A 22,635-nucleotide genomic window follows, 5' to 3' on the forward strand; every position below is an offset into this window, starting at 1 on the left:
ATATTACTAGATCCTAAAAGTCCAGACTGCCTTCCAGCATAATGAGCTATTATACTTTCTCCTTTGAGGGGATCCAGATATAGGGTCCTGAATGTTCTTCTATGACCTGTTTGCAGTGGGTATAAATGTCCTCCAAGGTTTCTCCTTGAACCAGTGCTGCAAATAAAAAAACATATGAATGAACCTTCACAGATACATGAAAGTTTGATGTTTTTATTCAGGAAGCCAGGATTTGAAGATTCCTGACATACGCTGGTAGGATTGAAAAAACAACAACAACAACAACAACAACAACCCCAATCCCAGATTTATATGAAGTTGACTCAAACTGGGGGATTTCAACAGCATTTCCTTTTCCCCAATTGCTATTAGATTTGGTGAGTTATTTAGCATCTCTGTTTAGCTTCTACAATTAGCTTTTTTATGAGTCTTGTGGTCCATGTACTGGAGATGAAGAGCAAATGTAAACTGGTTGTTGGATGTTTCTGGCCCACTGCTAAAGAGACACGTGTTTCCAAAGGACATTTTGCTTTGGCATTCACTCTCCTAGCCTATCCATCACAGAAGAAGAGTAAGAGGAATGTGAAAGCACTCTACAGTGAAAGGCAGCCTTGATCCTTATACTGTGTGTACCGGTGGATTCGTGCCAACATTCCTCTGGGGGAGCATGATATAATGCTCATATGGCACATTTTTCAGTTATTGGCTTTGCTTGTGGAAATATGTAATTCCAGCAGTGCTGTCTGTAAACAGAAAGCATCAACAGTCCAGGTAAATATTACATAACCTTGTGATACATAGACTTCAGACAGAGTGATTCATATATTTTAAACACTAGACTGACATCAGTGCCCACAGTTTTATTTTTTACATGATTTAATTTCTTTATTTATGCAATTTGTAGACTGAATGGAGTTGGATGGTCTTGGCTTCTTCAGCACAACATACTGCATCTAAGCAATGAATGTCCTGTATATCACAATAAAGCATTCACAGCATTACACTGCTTCAAACAATTACAGGAACACCTTTTAATCAGAATATTTAGCAGAATGCATTGTTGATCTGTTTCAGCTACTTTGGTGTTAATGAATTAGCCTCGTGTGCACCAAAGGCCCAACAATGACACGACTCTCAAACAGGAACGGTTTAACCTGTGGAGGCCACTGACATTTTTTTCTGACCATTTTCTTTACTAGTTTGCATTTGTCCAGGGTCACTACTGACAGCATGAGCTGATACCTGGACCCTGCTGAGGTTACATACGAGTGTGGGGGCCATATAAAATACTACCCAGTGCCATGTTGAGTTGCTGGAATGAGAGTTTGGTCTTCGGTAGGTTGATAATTTTCATTTCCATCTTTATTCAAGGAGGGGAATGGAGAGTGTTTTCGAGCGTACAGCTCACACTCCTCAGCCTCCTCGGGAAGGTTGATGTCAGAGTATTGGACGAGGAGACTCCATCCATTAGTTAAACCTCAGATTCAGTTCAATTTAATTTTTCATGTCAATCTAATTCAGTTTTATTTATCTACTGTCAAATCACAACAGTCGCTTTATGTTGTAAGGTAAATACTCCAGAATAATACAGAGAAAACCCCAACAGTCAGAGGGCGAGCATAAAGTAAGAGATGGCGTCTGTCTGTCACGGCTAGACGGTCCTCACCGGTCGCCTTGCCAATTTTTGTTGTGTTTGCGTGTACTTTGTGGTGTTCTCCTCTCCATCCTAATCCGAAGCAGACCTATTTAACGGTGCGGTCGAGTCACAACCAACGCTGGAACGTTGAGCTAAACCGGGTAGCGTAGTCGCGATTAGCATACCTAGTTTGTGAAGGAGAGAGAACGTTTTCGTTACTGTGCGTGTGTTTTTCTCATCTGCCTCCAGGATCCAGGGATCGGAGGAGGAGCGGGCACAAGGAGTTGTTTTGGATTGTCACTGCACTGTCACCACGGGGAGAAGCCACTGTATCACTGCACTGCCCTTTTTGGATTACAGACTCGAACTGTTGACTTATTTTTTCACTGTGAATAAATTCACTGTCACTCTGCAAGGAGTCTCGCACCTGAGTCCTTTAACCCAATTCACCATGACACTGTCTCCCAAATCCAAACTGGGAGCTGGTTCCTCAGAAGAGAGGACTGAAGGCTCCGAACGCCTTTCAGCTGTACTGAGACAGGTTTAGAATTCCTAATTTTGTGCGTCTGGTGACATCGTGAGCTCAGACCAGACCAATAGAATTAGTCTTTAAATGATTTTTTAAGTTTCTTTCTGTTTTTGATGTACATCTTTCAAAACTTCAGCAAAGGTAGAAAAGTTATACATGCTAAAATCTTTACAGCGTGCTGTTCTCCTTATTGAGGAGTAGAAGCTTTTTCAGTTGTCTGACTAAACCAATACTGTCACTGATGCCTAAGCTTTGGATTTAGACACGGTTCAAACAACGTTTGAGCTACAGTGATTCAGTATAAATGGTTTGTTTTAACACTGTACCTGTAAAGAATTCACCAAACTCCTGCTCAAGCTTCATCGCCCTGTCAAAGATCTTCTGGGCTTGTTCCTCTGTCAGTCTCTTATTCATGGCCCTGTACACACACACACACACACGAATAGAAATGTGCGCATCAAACAATACCTCTATTGTTAGTGTGTGACAAAAGACCACATGAATACTCACATTAATGAATCAATAGACTTCGGTTTTATGAAGATGGCAATGGGATAGAGTTGTGCTACTTGTAGTCGTTTGATAGCATTTCCAGAAACATCCAGAATGCAGTGTTTACCCTGAGACAGAAGCACAGCTTTAGCTGTAGCACACAGAATCACACTAGCTCTCATATTAAGATCATTTTAAAACAACTCTTATGTGTTTCTAAATCGTCTTTGCTTTTCAAAGTGCAGTGCAGCTGCTTTGATTTCTCAGAGAATATATTGCACTCTGCACACTTATTATATTTAACTATAGTTAAAATGCTTCTCAGTGACGCTGCTGGCAAACAGATCAAATCTTACCCTCTCAGCCACGTATTTGACCGAATGGACGCTCGTTCCATAGAGATTATCATTATACTGCCCAGCCTCAATGAACTTGTGCTCTTGGATATCCTTCTCCATCTGTTCCCTCGACATCACAAAGTGGTAATCTCGCCCATCAGCCTCGTAGTCCCTCTTTGGTCGAGTGGTATCTTCAGTATGAGCAGGAACATTAACTCTTAGTAACTTTACATTTGCTATAATTCTATCTAAATGAATAAGTACCTCACTCACATTTTACAATTCTCACATTAACTGTAACAAATTCACCTTTAAAGCTATCCGACAGAGATTAAAGGGCTAAACTGGAAACATGGGATAACACTGCTAGCACCGCACAGTAATAACACGGTAATGCTGGGATAACAGGTTAATAATGAACAAGTAAAATACTGATATACTTGTGATTAATACCAAGGTACTGCGTGGCCTTTACTTCAGTAAGTAAATGGTATTACTTGCATGTTCTGTCTTTATTATCACACTAATACTAAAACCACTCTTACCATGTTATTACCAAGCTGTGACATAAATGTGATCATGTTTTTGAACTCACAGGTAAGCGCCTCTGTTAATATATGGAGAGGATGTAGCACAGAATTCTATATTATTAGTGCACCATAATGATATAATAATAATAATAACAATATCAATGACAGAAATTCCACATTATACACAAACTGTGGTTCCAAAAAGATGAATGGACTTGTTTATGGGAACTACTTCACTTTAAAGGACTTTCTAAACAGTAGGTTGAGAGAATCAGTTCATGGGCTCACTTACCTTGATAACCTGAACGGTTAGCAGCTTTATATGGTTTAAAGGGTAAATTCAAATAAGAGATGGGTAAATAAAAACATGCAAAATCAAAACTGCTGCAGCTGATGACAAACACAACACACACAACTGAAGAAGACGAAGGCTGATCCTGTTGGGTCAGCTTGTGACAGCTTTCTCTTACAAACCAGCAATACCCAAGCCACTGTCATTACATTAAGTAATATTTAACACGGTGTTCCTGTGTGGAGGAGATTACAAGATCTATTCTCACAATGGAGACCATATATACTTGGTTTACTACAATGAGAAGGCTGGTGGAATCTGTGTGAGCTGTCCCTCAGCTACTGATTGAATCGCTGCAGTTTTCTATCCATTTTCTCAACTGTTTGTTTAATTTAGGGGTGCAGGGAGCTGCTGCCTATTCCAGCTGTCCAAGGGTCAAAGGTGGAATCTACCTGAGCACCAGCAGAGTGAGACAGACAACCACCCACTCTCACATTCACACATACTGTAGAATGGCCACAGACATGCATGCTAACCAAACATCCATGTCTTTGTACTGTGGATGGGAGCCTGAGAGAGTGCAGACAGTAGCAGGGAGAACATGCAGACTCTACACAGAAAGGTCTCCAATGGATGCAGACGTAGACATTTCTTCCATTAAGCTGGAATACTAATCTGTAATGTCCTGTTTCCCACTTCATCCTTACATTAGCAATGCAAAGTCAAATACGTACGCGGCACACAAGATCCAAACTTGTCTGGGAACTCTGATATGAGGTCATCATTGATTCTTTCCTTCATGGGTCCCAGGATTATGACAGGTCTGGCATAGTTAACTAAAGGAGAAACACAGACTTCATAAAAAGTAAACTCTTAGAGGACCGTAGCATAGCTTTACTTATGTTGTTATCATCTACAAAGGATATATCGATTCTTGTAATAGAAAAATGAATAAATAATAGAAAATCTGTAGAGTAGACAGCAGCAACTGGGAAACTGTACAGTTCTTGCAAAGTTTATACGTTTCGATTTCACATGCGGGGCAGTTTGTGGTGAGAAAACGTATTAAAACCATCCCTAACTTTGTTGGGCTGCTTAACAGAAAAGAGGAATAATATGGAGTTTAGGCTGGCACACAAAAACTATTTGGAAAAACCTAGTTTGTAAAAAAAAACATACGAAACTAAATTTTAACAAAATATATCATTTCAAGAAGTCATAAAAACCAAAAAAACAATCAAGGTGTCAGCGTGGGCTGTGGGCTGTCAGAGTGGGCTGTGGGCTGTCAGAGTGGGCTGTGGGCTGTCAGCGTGGGCTGTGGGCTGTCAGCGTGGGCTGTGGGCTGTCAGAGTGGGCTTACCCCCAATGCATCCACCCGTGTGACTGTCTGTGAATGTGGCATGTGCAAAAATTCCCAAAGCCCGAGATAGCTGTGACGTGTTTGTATCTAAATCAACAACTTGAAAGTGAAGCTCATTAATGCTCAGTGGCTGATGTGTCTAACGCCTGCTTTAAGGACACAAAAGAATTAATAAATTAATTAATTGAAATAAAAAACCCACAACCAATACAGCCTTTGTTCTCACAACATCATACAACTAATTGTCCCCAAAAATCAGAACAGAATTGGGGCTTTTAAATCCGCTGCCCCCTGTTTCCTGGAATAATCTGCAGAAGGATCTGAAACTGTCAGAGTTGGTTATGTTGATGGAGTTTAAGTCCATCTTTAAGGAACGAGAGAATAACTCTGTTAGTCCGTGTGATTGTTTTTAATGTCGCTCTTAACTGATCTGTTATTGTGTATTTTTCACATGTTTGTGTGGGATTTTGTATTTGTTATGTACTTATGTGGTACATGTATTTTTGACTTTTGCTGCCATGATGCCAGATCTCTTTTGGAAATAAGATTTTTAATCTCACTGAGGTTTTTTCCTGGATAAATAAAAGACTAATAATAAAAAAGTTTTAGCTTACCTTCATGACGCATCACTGGTTCATATGAGAGAATCACTTCCTCTTGACTTCCTGTTAGGATATTTCACAAAATATAGTGCTACCTTTAGCTATCAGAATTTGTGGGCAACAAAGAAAAACCCATCAAAATACATGTAACAGTTCGAGATAACTCTGTAATAATCAACATTTTATTCATGTTTTACATTTACTGATATTTTAGTATCTTCTAGTTTACAAATGAGAACTTCAAAAAAAGTACACGGTGGTTTCAGTGATGCGTTTGTGTTGTCAGTGCTAATAATTAGCTAATTTAGGAAACTCTTAAAAACATAAAAACCTGTCTTGATTTGAATTTTAGGTACTGAAACACGCATAATTAAATACTCTCAGTATTTCGCAATAATCAAACTACTGGACATAAACACATACCCGCAACGCTGAAACATGAACTCCAACAGCAAATGACATTTTACTGTAGAAGGCCCAAACAAACAGATGTAACCGTGGCAACCTCTAAGACTGTCATTCAAGCTGCTATGCTCATAAACGAAAACAAAAGCACCATGCAAACATGCATGAAACAATATCCACATAGTGAGGCTGGAATAACAAAGATCATGCTGGTGGAGTCGTGAGAGATCCCAGTGGTTCCTCCTTAGGCCGAATACAAGGTCATAACTGTGTCCTGCAGAACCTGCGACCCTTAACAAATCATGCAGTTCTCAGATAATGCAAACATTACAGACGCGCCAAGGTATAAATGGCACAAGCCACCGAAAGCATAAAAACTAACCCAATATATGTATAATAAGATTTCAGTAGTTTAATTTAAATATTTGTCCTCTGATGCATTTTAAACGATTCTTAAAGTCTTATACAAGAAAAAGATGGTTACTTGAAATCCTTACATGACATTATACAGATATTGAACATTTTTAAACCTCTGCCACATGTCATGTTTTAGTGGACCAAGAAGCAAGATAAAGCCAACAACTGCAGCATGCAGTAATGCAGGCAGAAGAACAACCAACTTACTTAATGTCTTTGTCCCATACCCATCATCACCTATCCCCAGGATGTCCTATTGGCCGTCCACAGAGAGTCAGAGCAGAAGAAAGAGAGCAAGGAGGACAGCCACAACATAAGCAAAAGGTGGAGGAAATGAGGACAGAGGGTGCGGCCCACAGATCTGTCCTTCTCAAAACAATGAGCGGCCAGCAGGGAGAGCCAAAATACCAAATGTTGGACTGTACCTAGATGATCTCTGAAGGGAAACTGGGTCATATAATATCACCACAAAATGAACAGCAGTGATTATGAGAGCAGTGATTATCGCATTTCTGCATCAGAAAAGGACAGAAAACAAGGATGACTGCAAAGAGTCTCCGTGAGGTTCCCACACTTGGAAACACACCTGTGGTTTCCCTTCTGGCCTGACGTGTGACCTACACTGACTGCATGAAAGCACGTATGTGTCTGTGAGCTTACTTACGGTCTGAATCACTGCCATCCTGCTCACCATCTTTGTTCTTGTAGAATGGGAACTTTCGTGTAAAGATGAAATTCTTTTTACGTTTGTCAGTGAATGACTGCGAAGGGAGAGAAAGCATGGGGCAAACAGGTGTATCATTGTCATGCAGACAAAACTGTTTGCAGGAAGTAGAATGTCAAGAAGTTAAGTGTGAATCACTGCTGCGTGTTTTAAGTTGACCTAATAATATGTGAAGCTTTGAGCCGAGCTGGCCACAGATAGATGAGACAACCAAAAACTAAAGACAATTACAAGACTGTCAGACAACAACAGCGATATATAAAACGACCGAGCTTCTTCTGCTGTATTCCTAAATAAATCAGTATGAGATTGCACACTTCTTGACATGCCACCCGTTTAAAATAAAAGCAAAGTGAGAGACAGTTACCCAGAACATGCCATGAAAAATAAAATATAAGAAAGAGGTTCCATAAGAACACGTAAAAACATGCAGTAATAGAAGGAAAAGATGGAATTTGAGAGGATGACAGCTGAAATAACCTGCCTGTATGATGTGTGTCTGTGGTTGTAGAATATATTGCACTTGATGCTTTGTAAATATACCACATCTGTTTCCAAAATGAAGTTGAGCTGATAATTCACAGGTGGTGCAGGTTTGACTTGTGGGAGGTAAGATTAATAAATGAAGCACATCTACAGCTGTAAGAAAGGGTTTGTGGCATTGTCAGGATTTTTGCACTGATGGTTCTTATAGAGCGCTTTTCTACTCTGAGCAGTCAAAGCACTTTACACAACTTGCCTCATTCACTCTTTTCCATGTAAGTGCTCTCTAGCTAACATTCATACTCCGATGGATGCATCGGAGAGCAACTTGGGGTTATTGCCCAGGGATACTTGGCTCGCAGACTAGAGCAGGCAAGGATCGAACCACCAACCTTCTGATCAGTAGGTGACCTGACTGACCATGTGTGAAGTCAACTATACACAAAAAACTGCTTGTTTTTCATGTCAAGTAATCACTCACAGTGCCGGCTGGAAAAATGAGTAAGCCCCTGACTTCACCTAGCCAAAGACTCCTGCATGATCTACAACACTGAGCAAAGCTCTGTGGGGAGCTGAAAATGCGCAGTGTTATATTTGGAAGTTAAAAGCCTGGCAAACCTTTACAAACCTGTAAAGTATGGTGGAGACAACCCTGGGCCTGCGCACATTGTCATCACTGGATGCAACCAAAAATGAAATGTGGCAGGAGAATGTCGGGGCAGGAAGTCCATGACCTGAAGCTTAGTAGAGGTTGGCTGATTAAACAAGGGTGCAAATCAAAGCACACACGTAAAATATCAAGAGAACTGAAACAAATACAAATGAAGACGTTTTACAGAAGAAATGATCTGATGGACTTTTCCAAAGTTAAGCTTTACTTGCCTGCACTGGAAGTGATTACTTGTTTGTTCATGAAGGCATAAAAATGTTTGTCTGTGTTAACTTTGTTTGTGTGGCAAAGCAAACAGCAGGTTAAGCTTCTCATACATGTTCAGTTCTATCTGAACTAGCCTGTGGATCATCGCACTAATAGAAATTTCCACTTTGCGAGGTACTCACCCCTTTTGACTCAAACGACCCTGGCTTGGCATTGAATTTAACAGTCTTTAGACGTGCCCGCTCTTTCCTTTCCACCCTGTTGAGGAAATAACTAGTCAGCTGGTGTTATGGTTCAAAATATTGGGGATGGAGACAGGAGAAACACCACAATAACAACACTGGTCCGGCCAGGTCAAGTCAAACGATGATTTTAATGGTCACACCCGTGGGCGATGGAAACTGTATGCAGACAGCCTCAGATCTCATCACAAAAAACACATCTCCATAGTTTTGTAAAAATCAGGGTATTAGAACGCCTCTTCATGCGTAATGACAGATCAAAATAGGTTCCAGACATTAGTCACAGTTAATCGTACATCTTGTACATCTTTAATGGCTACAAACAGACATAGAACTTCTCCTTTCTATAACACCTTCCAAACATGGTAATAAACTTCAAGCCCTCAGGGTCTCTGAGGCTAATTATTGACTCTGGTCATCTGTTACCAAGTAGAGTAAAATATAGTGAGACTCCAAATGAGTTAAGGCCTCAGGCCGGACACATTCCTGAATTATATGTATTATATGTACTGTAAGCATGTTTGCATTTAGCCCTCTGCACTCAAAGTCAAAACCTGCAATATATCAGTCCGGACCATCACGCCGAACGAAGCTTATGACCTTCAAAAGACCAAGTGCCAACTCATCATAAGCACAATTGCAAGGTGTGTCTGAAGTTATTGAAACCACTCTTTTAACAAAAGACAAACAAATTAACAAATCTTCTAAACGCTATTCAGTTCATTTCAATCATTAATTATTAAACATGAAAGTGATGATTTATGCTTTTCACTGATTCTCTAAAAAGCCCGGAAACTGACTCAGGTATTTAATATTTCAATCAATGTTGTTTAATTAACTACCACTTTAAACTTAGCAAAAAAACATAATTGAATAAAAGACCACAAAGAATAATATGATATCAGTGGTATGTAGGCGCGTGCGGCCCTCTATGCTCGAAGCCTTTCCCCTCCATAGATCAGTCAGACATTCACGCTGACTGTAGCTTTTAACCCTTAATTAACTTGAGCACAACTCTATAATAAGCAACAAACTGCAATATGTATAAGTTGATCATGGTCACATCTGCAATGAAAGATCATATTATTCTGGTACCTGTAAGTAGAAAATCAAACTAGAGTTATAACAATCACTGTAATACAAAAGCTAATGCAAGATCAAAAACTTCAGTATATATTTAATGCAAAGCTGGTTATATGATTCTAATGAACTAATAGTTGAGAAATAGAAATAGAAAATTGAGGCAGACCTTGAGGCCGAAGTCACCGAGATCCAAACTCGTGTGAGATCTTTAGTACTAACACCCACACTAGCAGTCAGGTTTGGACACGTTTAATTCTTTATGTTTCTTTGACCATTTACATCGTAGATCAGGGCTGCCCAATCCCAGTCCTCGAGAGCTACTATCCTGCAGCTTTTAGATGCATCCCTACTCCAACACAGCTGAATCAAATGGTTTGATTACCTATTCAGCATGCCATCATGTTTGGCAAAGGCCTGATAACAAGCCATTCATTTGATTCAGCTGTGTTGGAGTAGGGATGCATCTAAAAGCTGCAGGATAGCATATAGGGGGCAACAGTAGCTCTCGAGGACTGGGATTGGGCAGCACTGTCATAGATTCTTACTGAAGGCATCGAGACTATGAATGAACACATGAGGAATTATGTAGTAAACAAAAAAGTGTGAAATAACTCAAAACATGTTTTATATTTTAGATTCCTCAAAGTCGCCCCCCTTCATGCCTGGATTGCTTTCAAGTTATAGCCACCCACAGGTGACTGTGGAGGCCGGGCTATCAGCTCACACAGCCTGGAGGTGTGTTTGGGCTCATTGTCCTGTGGCTGCAGGATGCTGTGGTAGCCATGCTGGGTCAGTTTGCCGTCAGTTTTGAATAAATCCCCAACAGCGTCACCAGCAAAGCCCCCCCCCACACACACACACACAAACACACACACCTCCTCCTCCATGCTTCATGGTGGGAACCATGCACGTAGAGACCATCGCTCACCTTTTCTGTGTCACAAAGACACGGCAGGTGGAACCAAAGATCTCAAATGTGGACTCATCAGACCAAAGCACAGATGGTCTGATGTCCACTCCTCGTGTTTCTTGGCCCAAACAAATCTCTTCTCTTTAGTCGTGGTTTCTCAGTAGCTGTTTGACCATAAAGGCCTGATTCACACAGTCTGCTCTGAGCATGTAGAGATGTGTCTGCTGCTGCTCTGTGTGGCATCTATCTGGGCTCTGATCAGAGCTGCTGTTAACTTGTGATTTCTGAGGCTGGTGACTCGGGTGAATGTATCCTCAGCAGCAGAGGAGACTCTTGGTCTTCCTTTACTGAGGCGTCCTCATGTGAGACAGTTTCATCGTAGTCTTGATGTTTTTGTGACTCCACTTGGGGACACATTCAAAGTTTTAGCAGTTTTCCAACTGACTGACCTTCAGCTCTTAAAGTAATGATGGACTGTTGTTTCTCTTTACTTAGCTGATTGGTTCTCGCCATAATATGAATTCTAGCAGTTGTCAAATAGGCCTGTCAGCTGTGCACCAACCTGACTGCTGCACAACACAACAGATGGTCCCAACGTCATTAAGAAGGCAAGAAACTCTACAGATGAACCCTGACAGGCTCACCTGTGAGGTGAACCCATGTCAGGTGACTACATCATGTAGCTCACTGAGAGAAGGGTCAATCACGACACTGGACGGAGGGAGACACAGACAGTAAACGAAGAGGGAATCAGGGCAAAGAGGAAACACCTGGGGGAGACTATCAAAGTAAAATTGGAAGTGCGAGAAACACGCACTGAGATGCAGACTGACGAAACCCAGGGCACAGAGGGAGGACAGAGAGGGCGAGAGACAAGTAGGGGAGAACACACATGTGTGAGAGAGAGACGGGGAGACGAGGATGAAACACTAGGAGGGAAACATGGACTAAAGGAGACGAGACACACAGAAGCGAGCAAACACAGACATGACTGGGGGAACATACGACATATTTGTGACACGAATCACAATTCAAACCTAAAGCGAAGAAACAAAAATCCCACATTTGACAAATGGTTTCTGCTCTTTGATAATGAAAACACCTTTTTGGCACTTTTGCTTTGTTTGCTGTATCGACGCCTTTCAGATGAATTTGATTCTGCGCCAGTGTTATTCAGGACTGGGATACGTTACGTTTTGGCTTTTGTTATCACGAAGGTCTTCAGCTCTTTGACTTCCCTGAGGGGACTATTGTTGTTGGTGATTTATAAATAAACTTGAATCAAAAACAGGCTGTTTTTGGATAATGACTAGTTTAGAAGAAACTAGTCAATAGTATGTTCACACATTAGTGTATTCACTTCTTACCGTCTCTTGCTTGGGATGACGCCCATTTCCTCGCTGTCACCATGTGGAGTAACACGGCGAGCCTGCCACCACTCATCATCGGAGGCGTTGATGACGTGCAGGATGTCCCCAAACCTGAAGCCGAGCCCTTGGCTGGGAAGACCGCTGTCCTTTGACTTTTCATAGTCAAAAAGTGCCCTATTCCACGAAAGAAGAGCAGTAATAAAATAATAATCCCTGTTTCTTTGCAGTAAGTGACTTTTATCCTAAATTAGCAAAGAGAAACTAGATGCAGGATTTCAGCAGTTATAGTTACTATAGTAAATAGTGAATGTGTTTCTGTTTCAGTCACACATCTCAAATATCTGCATAAATCTTCATCTTAGTTAGGGTCAGACATCTGTGCATGAAGACACACAAGCTTACAAAAGTAAACGACGCAAAAGCAGCTTTGCTGTTTAGCCTGGGATGTCTGACTGCAGAATGGATGTTTTTTCATTTTCTGCATTCTTTGAATTCACCACAACCATCTAAAATCCAAAACAGACCAACCTAACATAGAGTGATCTTTTCTGATTGGTTCGCAGGGATCCTGACCCGGAGCTCATGCTGTGGTTCATCATCTGTTCCCGCAGGTCGCGGATTTTGGCCTCAAAACGTCCGTACTCTACAAGACAAGGTTAGCGTGGATCAGCACTGACAGTCTGACACCAATAAGGTCTTGAGTAATTATCTTTAATGGAATTTGCATTTAGATATTGTTTAAGGTATAACTGTCATTGTAAGGTTATGTCCGTCTGCTCTGTTTATTATCAGGCCTTTTAGTTCCCTTGGTTCCCTTGTGTGATCACTGCAGCTGTGTTACCTGCTGTTCCCTCTCTATAATCACCTCTTGTGTATATATCTTCAGCTGCCCTCATTATCCTGCATTATCAGTGTCACGCTTTGTCTCTCGCTCACTTTTATGCAGCGCTTTCATCTAAAACACACAGAAACACACACAGTATCTTGTCTGAGGACTTGATAACTAATAAACACTGATGTTGTGCCATCAGTGTTTATTAGTTATAAAGGTTCAGGAGTTAAGCTTTGGGCCAAGAAACAAGAAGAGAAGTGTACAGCAGCTGTTGCTGACTAACAGATATTCTATAACTGTCTGCACGTTCAGTCTGGCTATATTGTTTTCTCACTAATACTTGACCTCTTTTTTAAATAACAGGAAAATAACTAAACTACTAACTACTAGGAGACAAACACTAAGTTTCTTTGTTTCTTGTTTTTTGTAAACATATTGTTGGCAAATTGCTCTAAATTGCTGCAAATTCTTTGGTAGCCAGCTGGCACTTAGGCTTGTTGGTCCGGAGACCCGGCAGCGCCTCACCCAAATACTCTGCTCCACAGACCCTAGCTTTTCTTCCTCCTGTTCCAGTGCAGGAGGATCCACCAGTTCTGCACTGAACATGTTGACTCACTTTGGCAACACAAAAGTGAGCCACTTACTGTCTTTCCTGTTTTAACCAGAAACATAAAAATGTTAATATTAAAGCACTAATTTATTGAACACTGTTTCATAGACAGTGTTTGGTGCTCAAGCCCAGCGAGCTAAACTGTCTCGTGAAGACAGGAGAGGAAGCTGAAGTCGATATTAGAAAAGTTGCTGAAATCATAACAACTTTTCAGAATTGTAATAAATTAGCAGAAATATTCACAGCGTTTAATCTGTAACAGATGTGTTTTTTAAGAACAAATGTCCATGGTTTGAATTATGCCTAGTTCATAATTGATCATTCTTGCTTGACGTTTGACATTTAATAAGTTTTCTTTGCGTTTAAAAAACAAATATAAAAAACAAATACATGGTTTATACTGTTGACAAAGGTGGGACTGTCTCCCATTATATCTGAGCGAGGGTAGAAGGACAGAACATCAAGCCTATTATGTTTAAAGTGTTGCAGCTACACACAGTGAATGAACACTGTGAGACCAATGAGGTAAATCAACAGAGTGTGTGCTTTGGATAAAGCACATAGAGATTACACACACACACACACACACACACACACACACACACACACACTGTACTGTGCATTGTAACATGAACAAGAAGTGATGCTTGTTAGAATTTATTTTTTATCTTGTATAACTCATTATTTATATTCACAATTACCTCATAATTTACATGCGTTTATATTTTACTACACAAATATGTATTATAGAATAGAGGGTTGAAAGAAACTGCCACAGCCATACAGCACAAGGCCATAGGAAAAATACTGGACAATGATAGGTGGACACACTGGCTTTAACACACCAATGGGGAGGCAGCGTCCCACCCAAGTACCTAGGCCCAACCCTGATTAGCTTCCAAGATCGGACAAGATCTTGGAAGCTAATCAGGGTGGTATGACCATGATGGAGCCTTTACTGTGTTTCACTGATGGCTGTATACACACACTGTTGTACCTCCCTCCTTACCTCTGTATATACTGATGACAACTTAAACTTTATACACATGTTTGTTTCACTTGGTGACTTCTCGTCAGCCTTAGCAGAAACGAAGACAAAATAAGACATTTCTGATGAGACTGATGAACAGCAGATAGATCCACTGAAGGAGCAGACATGTCTTTCAGGTCAGGTTTTGCTTTTTCCTCCTGTTTCTTAAGAACATGACTTTCAGATACGGTTTATCTGCTGTAGGTTATTTTTTAGACCTACTGCTTCCACATTCCTCAGTTTTTTTAAGGACACACAGTTCACTGTGCTAGGTTATACCAAGTGTTTTGGCTAATAGCTCTAAGATGTTTTAAATAAAACATCAAAGCGACTGTCTAAAAAGCGCCCAGTTGTAGATTTTAATTGGATGGAGATCAGGAATGTTTTTCAGGTCATAAACCTGGTGGAGTGGAGAAAACGTGATGATTAAATCAGTGGCTTGAAATTTAGCAAAAAATCAGTTTAAAGAAGCAGAATGCTTGTTAAATGAGAATTTATTACCTAAATACTTCAACAACCTTCAACAAAACACAGCACTTTGCAAAATATGCAATAAAATTGTTCCTCCTAATGTGGGAAACCACAAACTTGTTTCACCCACCACCTGAGGCAAAAACACAATCAGGCTGTGAAGGAGCAGAAGCTAGCAGCTGGTGATGGACTCAAATGTGATCAAATGACCCAAGCATTACCAGCTGCACTTGCTAGTTGCAATCCACACGGCAGAAAGAGCAAATGGTGGATGGAAACTACTGATGCAGTTACACGTTGGAAAAGCAAGTGGTTCACGCTCTACCCAAGATACAAGATCCCAAGGTATGAAATACAAGCACTATACAAGCATTTCTTGTTTAAGTACTTTCTGTTTACTAATTACACACACTGATTCTGTATTGTCATAAATATGATTATTATCTTGAAATGATATTTTGATATCATTTTGAGGCTATATCGCCCACGTCCACCCCAAATCACCTGTGCAGTACTCTCAATAAAAATCCTTCCAATAACCTGTTTGGGGAAGCAAATTGTTTTAGATTTCTGATCAGCTGATCAACACTTCACTGAGTCCACGTAGCTCCTAGAGAGGAATTCTGATAGAAGATAAGATTAAAAATGACACAAAAACTAAACTTAAATCTCATTAATGAGAGATAGACTTAAGTGTTTTTAAGGGGTCGCTCAGTGAGAATTTTCACATTAAATGGGAACTAAAAATACTTTGGTTCTCTTTTTCTTTATTTGTGAAACACTGTGGACGTATTCAACGTATATGCTGCCTCGGTGAATAAACTTCACAATAATATATTTTCTTGAAATGCTGTAAATTGGTTTGCAAACATCTTGTCCACACATATATTCATTCTGACTGTGTTTCATTTGCTTGTGTATGGGGGTGTTTCCAATGCAGATATTGCAATAAAGAAACATTTTTACACTACAATGAACTAATCTTTGTCTGACAAAGTGTTCAAGAGTGAAACGACTTCTGTGAGATTCTTACATTGCGTCCATTGAATATAAGTGCATAGGTGCTAATTCCGTAGGTGTCTCATAAGTTTACATACCCTGGCAGAACTTTCAGACAGTATGGATGATAACACACAACCTTTTCTTTCACTCGTTGTTGGCTGACGCCATTTATTGTCAAACTGTGGTTACTCTTTTTTTTTAACACAACACAAACTACCCAAATGACCCAGATCAAAAGTTTACATACCCTGGTGACTTGCACACAACTTGACACAAAAAGGTTAGAAAGGCTATGAAATGTCACCATCGTCACCTGTGATGTGTTTGCTTGTAATCAGTGGGTGTGTATAAAAGGTCAGTGACTTTCTGGGCTCCTGACAGACCCGTGCATCTTTCATTCACTGATGTTATTCTAAGTCATGAGGAAAGCAAAAGAATTGTCAAAGGATCTGCGGGAAAAGTTGAACTTTATAAAAAAGGAAAGGTATATAAGAAAATATCAGCAATGTTCAAACTCTAATTAAGAAGTGGAAAATTGGGGGTTCTGTCGAAACCAAACCACAGTCAAGTAGACCAACTAAAATTTCAGCTACAAGTGCCAGAAAAACTGTTGGGGATGCAAGGAAAAATGTACAAATAACTTCAGGCTTCACACAGGACTCTCTGAAAATGTGGTGTGGCTGTTTCAAGATGCACAATAAGGAGGGACTTGAAGAAAGATGGGCTGCATAGTCGAGTTGCCAGAGGGAAGCCATTACTACACAAATGCCGCAAAGTATTCCACTTACAATATGCCAAACAGCACAGAGACAAGCCTCAAACCTTCTGGCACAAAGTCATTTAGAGTGATGAGACTTAAACTGAACGTTTGCCACTTGGAGAGGAGTCAACAAGGCGAACGGTGAAAGGGCCACCATTCCTGATGTGAAACATGGTGATGGATAGCTGATGTTTTGGGATGTGTGAGCTACAAAGGCACAGGATATTTCATCAGAATTGATGGCAATAGGAATGCAGTAAGCTATCAAAAAAGGAATTTTTTTTTAAATTGAGTAAATTTTGCATTCATCAGCCTGGAAGCTGCAAATGTGACATACTTGGACATTTCAACATGACAATGATGCAAAACAGAAGGCCAAGTTGGCCTGTCATTGGCTACAGCAGAATAAAGTGACATGACAGTCTCCTGACCTCAATATCATTGAGCCACTCTGAGGAGACCTCAAACTTGCAGTTCATGCAAGACAGCCCAAGAAATACAGGAACTGGAGGCTTTTTGCCAGGAAGAATGGGCAGATTTACCATCTGAGAAAGTATAGAGCCTCATCCACAACTATGACAAAATACTTCAAGCTGTCATTGATGTTAAAAGGGGCAATACAGGGTAGTAAGAACTGGGTATGTAGGTGGGGTAGTTTGTTTTGTGATTATTATCTAAAAAGAGTAAATACAGTTGTTTGCTTTATTGAACATGTGCTCAGCATCAGTTATAACAGCACAACAACGGGTACGACAGCTAGGAATAAAACTGGCACTAGGCAGCCCTGCCACAAAAACATATCAGATGGGCAACATGGGCACTAACATAACCCAGTATATAGAATAGAATAGAATAGAATAAACCTTTATTATCTCCGGATGAAAAATGTGGGTGTTACACAGCTCTTATAGCAAGGGGAATATAAAATATAAAAGGGAGACACAAAGTGGTCCTATATACATAAGCAACTGAAGTTCGTATTTACAGGTAACGATGTACAGAAATATGTATAGAAAGATTGTACAGAGATATGTATAAAATGTACAGTGAACAAACAAGCTGGTGAGTAAGATGACCAAAGGATGTTAAACTGTGTCATAGAGTCTGACGGCTGCTGTAAGAATGACCTGCGGTAGCGCTCCTTCCTACACTGTGGGTGTAAAAGTCCACTGCTGAACGAGCTGCTCAGTGCTCGTACAGTCTCATTCAGGGGGTGGGAGGTGATGTCCATGATGGATGTTAGCTTAGACAACATCCTCCCCAACCTGCTCGATGGACTTCAGCGGATGGTCCAGGACAGAGCTGGCCCTCCTGACCAGTTTGCTGAGTTAGGTCTACTCCCTAATTCACACCGCCCACAATGGCGGTGTCGTCTGAGAACTTCTGGAGATGGCAAGTGTCCGTGTTATAACTGAAGTCTGCAGTGTACAGGGTGAAGAGGGAAGGAGCAAGTACTGTTCCTTGTGGGGCCCCGTGCTACAGACTACCACCTCAGACACACAGTCCCGCAGTCACATACTGGGATCTACTGGTGAGGTAGTCAACAATCCACGAGGACAGTGATGGTCCACTCCCTTTCCCTGCAGCTTCCCACTTAGCACTGAGGTCTGGATTGTGTTGAAGGCACTGGAGAAATAAAAAAAAACCATGACTCTCACAATGCAACTGGTTCTCTCCAGATGAGAGAAGACCCGATGCAGCAGGTAGGTGACAGCGTCGTCCACCTCGATGTTTGGCAGCCTCGTATAACCAGGCCTTTGGCCTCTGATAGCTCATTCTTCACCTTCATGTACACTTTGATGTTCGGTGGCACACTACTTCCGTATACAGGCCATCCCCTGCGTATGTAGGTGATGGCAGTCTGTAAGTCGCCATCAGTTGCAGTGTCTCTTTAATGCTCTACATTCAGCTTGGAGATGCTGGAATGCCCTGTATCACAGTGGCTACGTAGCAATCTGCCCAAGCCTGTGGGCTACGCGACAACGTATTGGCGATGTCATTCGAGATTCAAGATTCAAAGTGTTTATTGAAATGCTATTTCTTCTGTACACATGACAATAAACACTTTGAATCTTGAATCTTGAATGACAAATGTTTTGCCAGGGACATAGACGACCTCCGGCTTGTACCTCATGACATCTTGTAGACACCTCAATGGAGCCTTGAGTATAACAACCAAACACCAACCATGAATGAAAAGAAAAGTTTTTGTGTTATCATTCATATTGTCTGAAAAATGGTTAGGAAATCATAAATTCTGCCAGGGTATGTGAACTTATGTGCACAACTGTACATAAGGAGGTCATCACTTGGCCCAATTATAGCCAATTTACTTAGAGGCCCGCAAAGATCTATTTAAGCATTGTCCTGTGTTAGGTTTGTGCTGATTAATAAGGCATTTACACCACATGATTGGTGTGCTTGTAAAGTGCATTAACTTTTTTCAGCTGACTTACCTTCAGGTCTGTACTGAGCAATGATGGTGACCACTTGTCCTGCTCCTTTTAGGGCTGCAGCTGCTTGTTCATGTGTGGCTCCTTGTAGGTCAATGCCATTGACCTATTTTAACAACAAAGTTGAATTATTTTATTACAGTTTGCTTTACTGTATATTGTGTATTGACCTGCAATACAAAAAAGTGTACTTTATTTCACCTCAGTGTTAATGCATGGTGTCCATTAATAGGAGGACAATTCAGCTTCAGATTTAGTTTAACCCATTTATCAATTTTATTGTGAATTTTCCCAAATGACAATTGTCAAAGCCCTTAATTAAAATTAAAGCTGAAACTTTTCACTATCTTTCATCCCCGCAGGTGGGGTGGGGGTTGTGGGGAGGAGAGAGGTATGTGTGTATGATCCTCAAGCTTGGGTCCTCCTGAGGTCGAAGGTTCTATGGAGTACCTCAGCTGTTCCTACTACTGACGCAGACCACTGATGTTGTGGGCTGAACGTGCTGGAGCCCTCTTCCAGTTCTGGGGTTACAGCTCCTACTCTACTACTCCTACTACCACTGGGACCATTCTGGATTTTATGTTCCACAATTGCACCAATTGTTCATTCAGCCCCTGGTACTTCTCTGTTTTCTCATGCTCTTTCTTCCTGCTGTTGCTGAAACCAAAACTACAGTCTTGTGTTCCTTTTTAACCCCCACAATGTCTGGTTGGCTGGCCTATATACTGCTTCATCAACCAAACTAGTTTTTTGGTCATTGGGTGTTATTTCCAATGCCCATTTGAAACCTGGATCAGCTTGAAACCTGGATCCTCTGTAGCTGGGTACCAAGACAACATACCCTCAGAAGATCTACTAGATGATATGAATGCAGCACTCTGGACAATACCTACTGTGACCATAACCAGCTGATCTACACTACGGCAGCAGTGATCAGTGAGATGCTTGGCTACAAGTTGAACATGGAGAAGGAGACTTGAGGCCAAAATCAAGGTAGCATGGAGGGAGGTTAGCCAACTATTGGAGCTGCAGAAAGGTGCGATGAAGAAGGTGCCTAAGAAGTACAGCAAACTGTCTCATACCACAGGCCGTGGAAACTGCCAAGCAAAGACTCACAGCCTTCGCCAGCTGCTTTAAGGGGTACACCAGAGAGATCGAAGGCAGGAGAATAAACCAGCTGTTCTCCTCAGAACCAGCCGAGTGGCAGGGGAACAGTTTGAGAACAGCACCACCAAGGCTGGAGACGGAGCAATACTGGAAGAGCATATGGGAGAAGGACACAACCCATAACGGCAATGCTCAGTGGCTAGTGGATCTGAGGGCAGACCACAGCGACCTCCCTGAACAGGGTCCAGTGACCATCACAGTGGCAGATATCCAAGCAAGGGTCTCCAGTATGAGTTGGACAGCACCAGGCCCCGACATGGTTGACGCCTACTGGCTGAAAAGCTGACTGCACTCCACGAGCGTCTGGCAGCACAAATGAACAAGCTGCTAATAGACCAGCCACACCCAGAATGGCAAACTGAAGACCGGACAGTGATGATCACCAAGAAATTACCGGTCCCATCCAACTACCGGCCAGTAACCTGCCTCAGTACCACTCAGTACAAGCTCCTGTCAGGCATTATAGCGTCTAAGATGAACAGGCACATGGCTCAATACATGAGTGGGGCACAGAAAGGGATTAGCAAGAATACTAGACGTGCAAAGCACCAACTACTGGTAGACCGAGCAGTCAGCCAAGACTGCAAGACTAGGCTGACCAATCAGCCTCCAGTGCACAGGGCACTGCCTGGATTGATTATAAGAAGGCCTATGATTCAATGCCCCACACCTGGATCCTGGAATGCCTAGACCTATACAAGATCAACAGTACCCTAAGAGCCTTCATCAGGAACTCAATGGGGATGTGGTGTACAACACTAATTTCCAACTTCAAGCCCATAGCACAAGTCACCATCAAGTGTGGGATCTACCAACGAGATGCTCTGTCCCCACTGCTGTTCTGCATAGGCCTGAATTCCCTCAGTCAGATCATTGACAAGACTGGCTACGGATACCAACTACGGAATGGAGCAGTTGTCAGCCACCTCCTGTACATGGATGACATCAAGCTGTATGCCAAGAGTAAACGAGACATTGATTCACTGATCCACACCACCAGGATATACAGCAATGACATTGGAATGTCTTTCAGACTGGAGAAGTGTAGTCAGATGATAACAAAGAGAGAAAAGGTAGTCAGAACTGAGGGGATCAAACTACCAGAAGGCAACATTGCAGATACAGAGGTTAGCTACAAGTAACTGAGGATCCCACAGGCAAATGGGAACCATGAAGAGGTTGCTAAGAAAGCTGCAACCACAAAGTACCTGCAGAGGGTAAAGCAAGTCCTGACAAGTCAGATAAACCAGGGGTGTCAGACTCAATTACACAGTGGGCCAAAATTCAAAACTGGAACAAAGTTGCGGGCTAACATTAATATTTATTGAAAAAAAAAAAAAATCTTCCTCCAGATATGAGAATGAATCTTTTCTTATGGACTCAAACAAGTTTTGCTGAAAAACTGAATATGGAATAAGGAAAGTTTAATGCTAAACAATATATATATTAGCTGTATAATACCAGTAGGCCAGCTCTAATAGTAATTTGGTATGGCTTCGCGGGCCAAATGTAACTAGGCTGCGGGCCAAATTTGGCCCGCGGGCCAGAGTTTGACACCTATGAGCTAAACGATAAGAACAAGATCCGGGCTATCAACACCTACGCCCTGCCTGTGGTCAGGTACCCTGCTGGGATAATAAGTTGACCAAAGGAGGAGATAGAAGCCACTGACATCAAGACAATGAAACTACTGACCATGCATGGAGGGCTTCACCCCAAGTCCAGAACCCTGAGGCTGTACGCTAGGTGTAAGGCAGGAGTTCAGGGACTGGTGAGTGTCAGTACCACGGTCCAGGATGAGACAAAGGAAATCCACAAGTACATCAGGAAGATGGCCCCAACCGACCGCGTGTTTAGTGAATACCTAAGCCAGCAGAAATACAGGAAAGAGGAGGAACCATCATGGAATTATAGGCCCCTGCACGGTATGTACCACCGGCAGATAGAGGAGGTGGCTGAAATCCTACCAGTGGCTGGACAAAGCTGGACTGAAAGACAGCACAGAGGCACTAATCATGGC

At 41.6% G+C, this 22,635-nt stretch overlaps 1 protein-coding gene across 1 annotated transcript in view; it reads right to left on the minus strand.

Moving 5' to 3' along the window:
- Positions 1–22,635, minus strand: part of dlg2 (discs, large homolog 2 (Drosophila)) — a 173,947-nt gene continuing 151,312 nt past the window's right edge. Inside the window, exons 16-27 of the mRNA XM_085364216.1 lie at positions 19,452–19,554; positions 12,819–12,933; positions 12,288–12,464; positions 8,868–8,943; positions 7,266–7,362; positions 5,792–5,842; positions 4,552–4,653; positions 3,818–3,841; positions 3,014–3,186; positions 2,676–2,785; positions 2,492–2,583; positions 1–156 (exon numbers count right to left, since the gene is read on the minus strand). Of these exons, the coding sequence (XP_085220342.1) occupies positions 50–156; positions 2,492–2,583; positions 2,676–2,785; positions 3,014–3,186; positions 3,818–3,841; positions 4,552–4,653; positions 5,792–5,842; positions 7,266–7,362; positions 8,868–8,943; positions 12,288–12,464; positions 12,819–12,933; positions 19,452–19,554 (1,227 nt within the window). The 3' untranslated portion in view covers positions 1–49. The remainder of the gene's footprint in view (positions 157–2,491; positions 2,584–2,675; positions 2,786–3,013; positions 3,187–3,817; positions 3,842–4,551; positions 4,654–5,791; positions 5,843–7,265; positions 7,363–8,867; positions 8,944–12,287; positions 12,465–12,818; positions 12,934–19,451; positions 19,555–22,635) is intronic.

This window comes from Diplotaxodon limnothrissa, linkage group LG10 (assembly GCF_057381915.1).
Source record: "Diplotaxodon limnothrissa isolate DT_005_m linkage group LG10, D_limnothrissa_male_GT1.1, whole genome shotgun sequence".
NCBI classification, from domain to species: Eukaryota; Metazoa; Chordata; class Actinopteri; order Cichliformes; family Cichlidae; genus Diplotaxodon; species Diplotaxodon limnothrissa.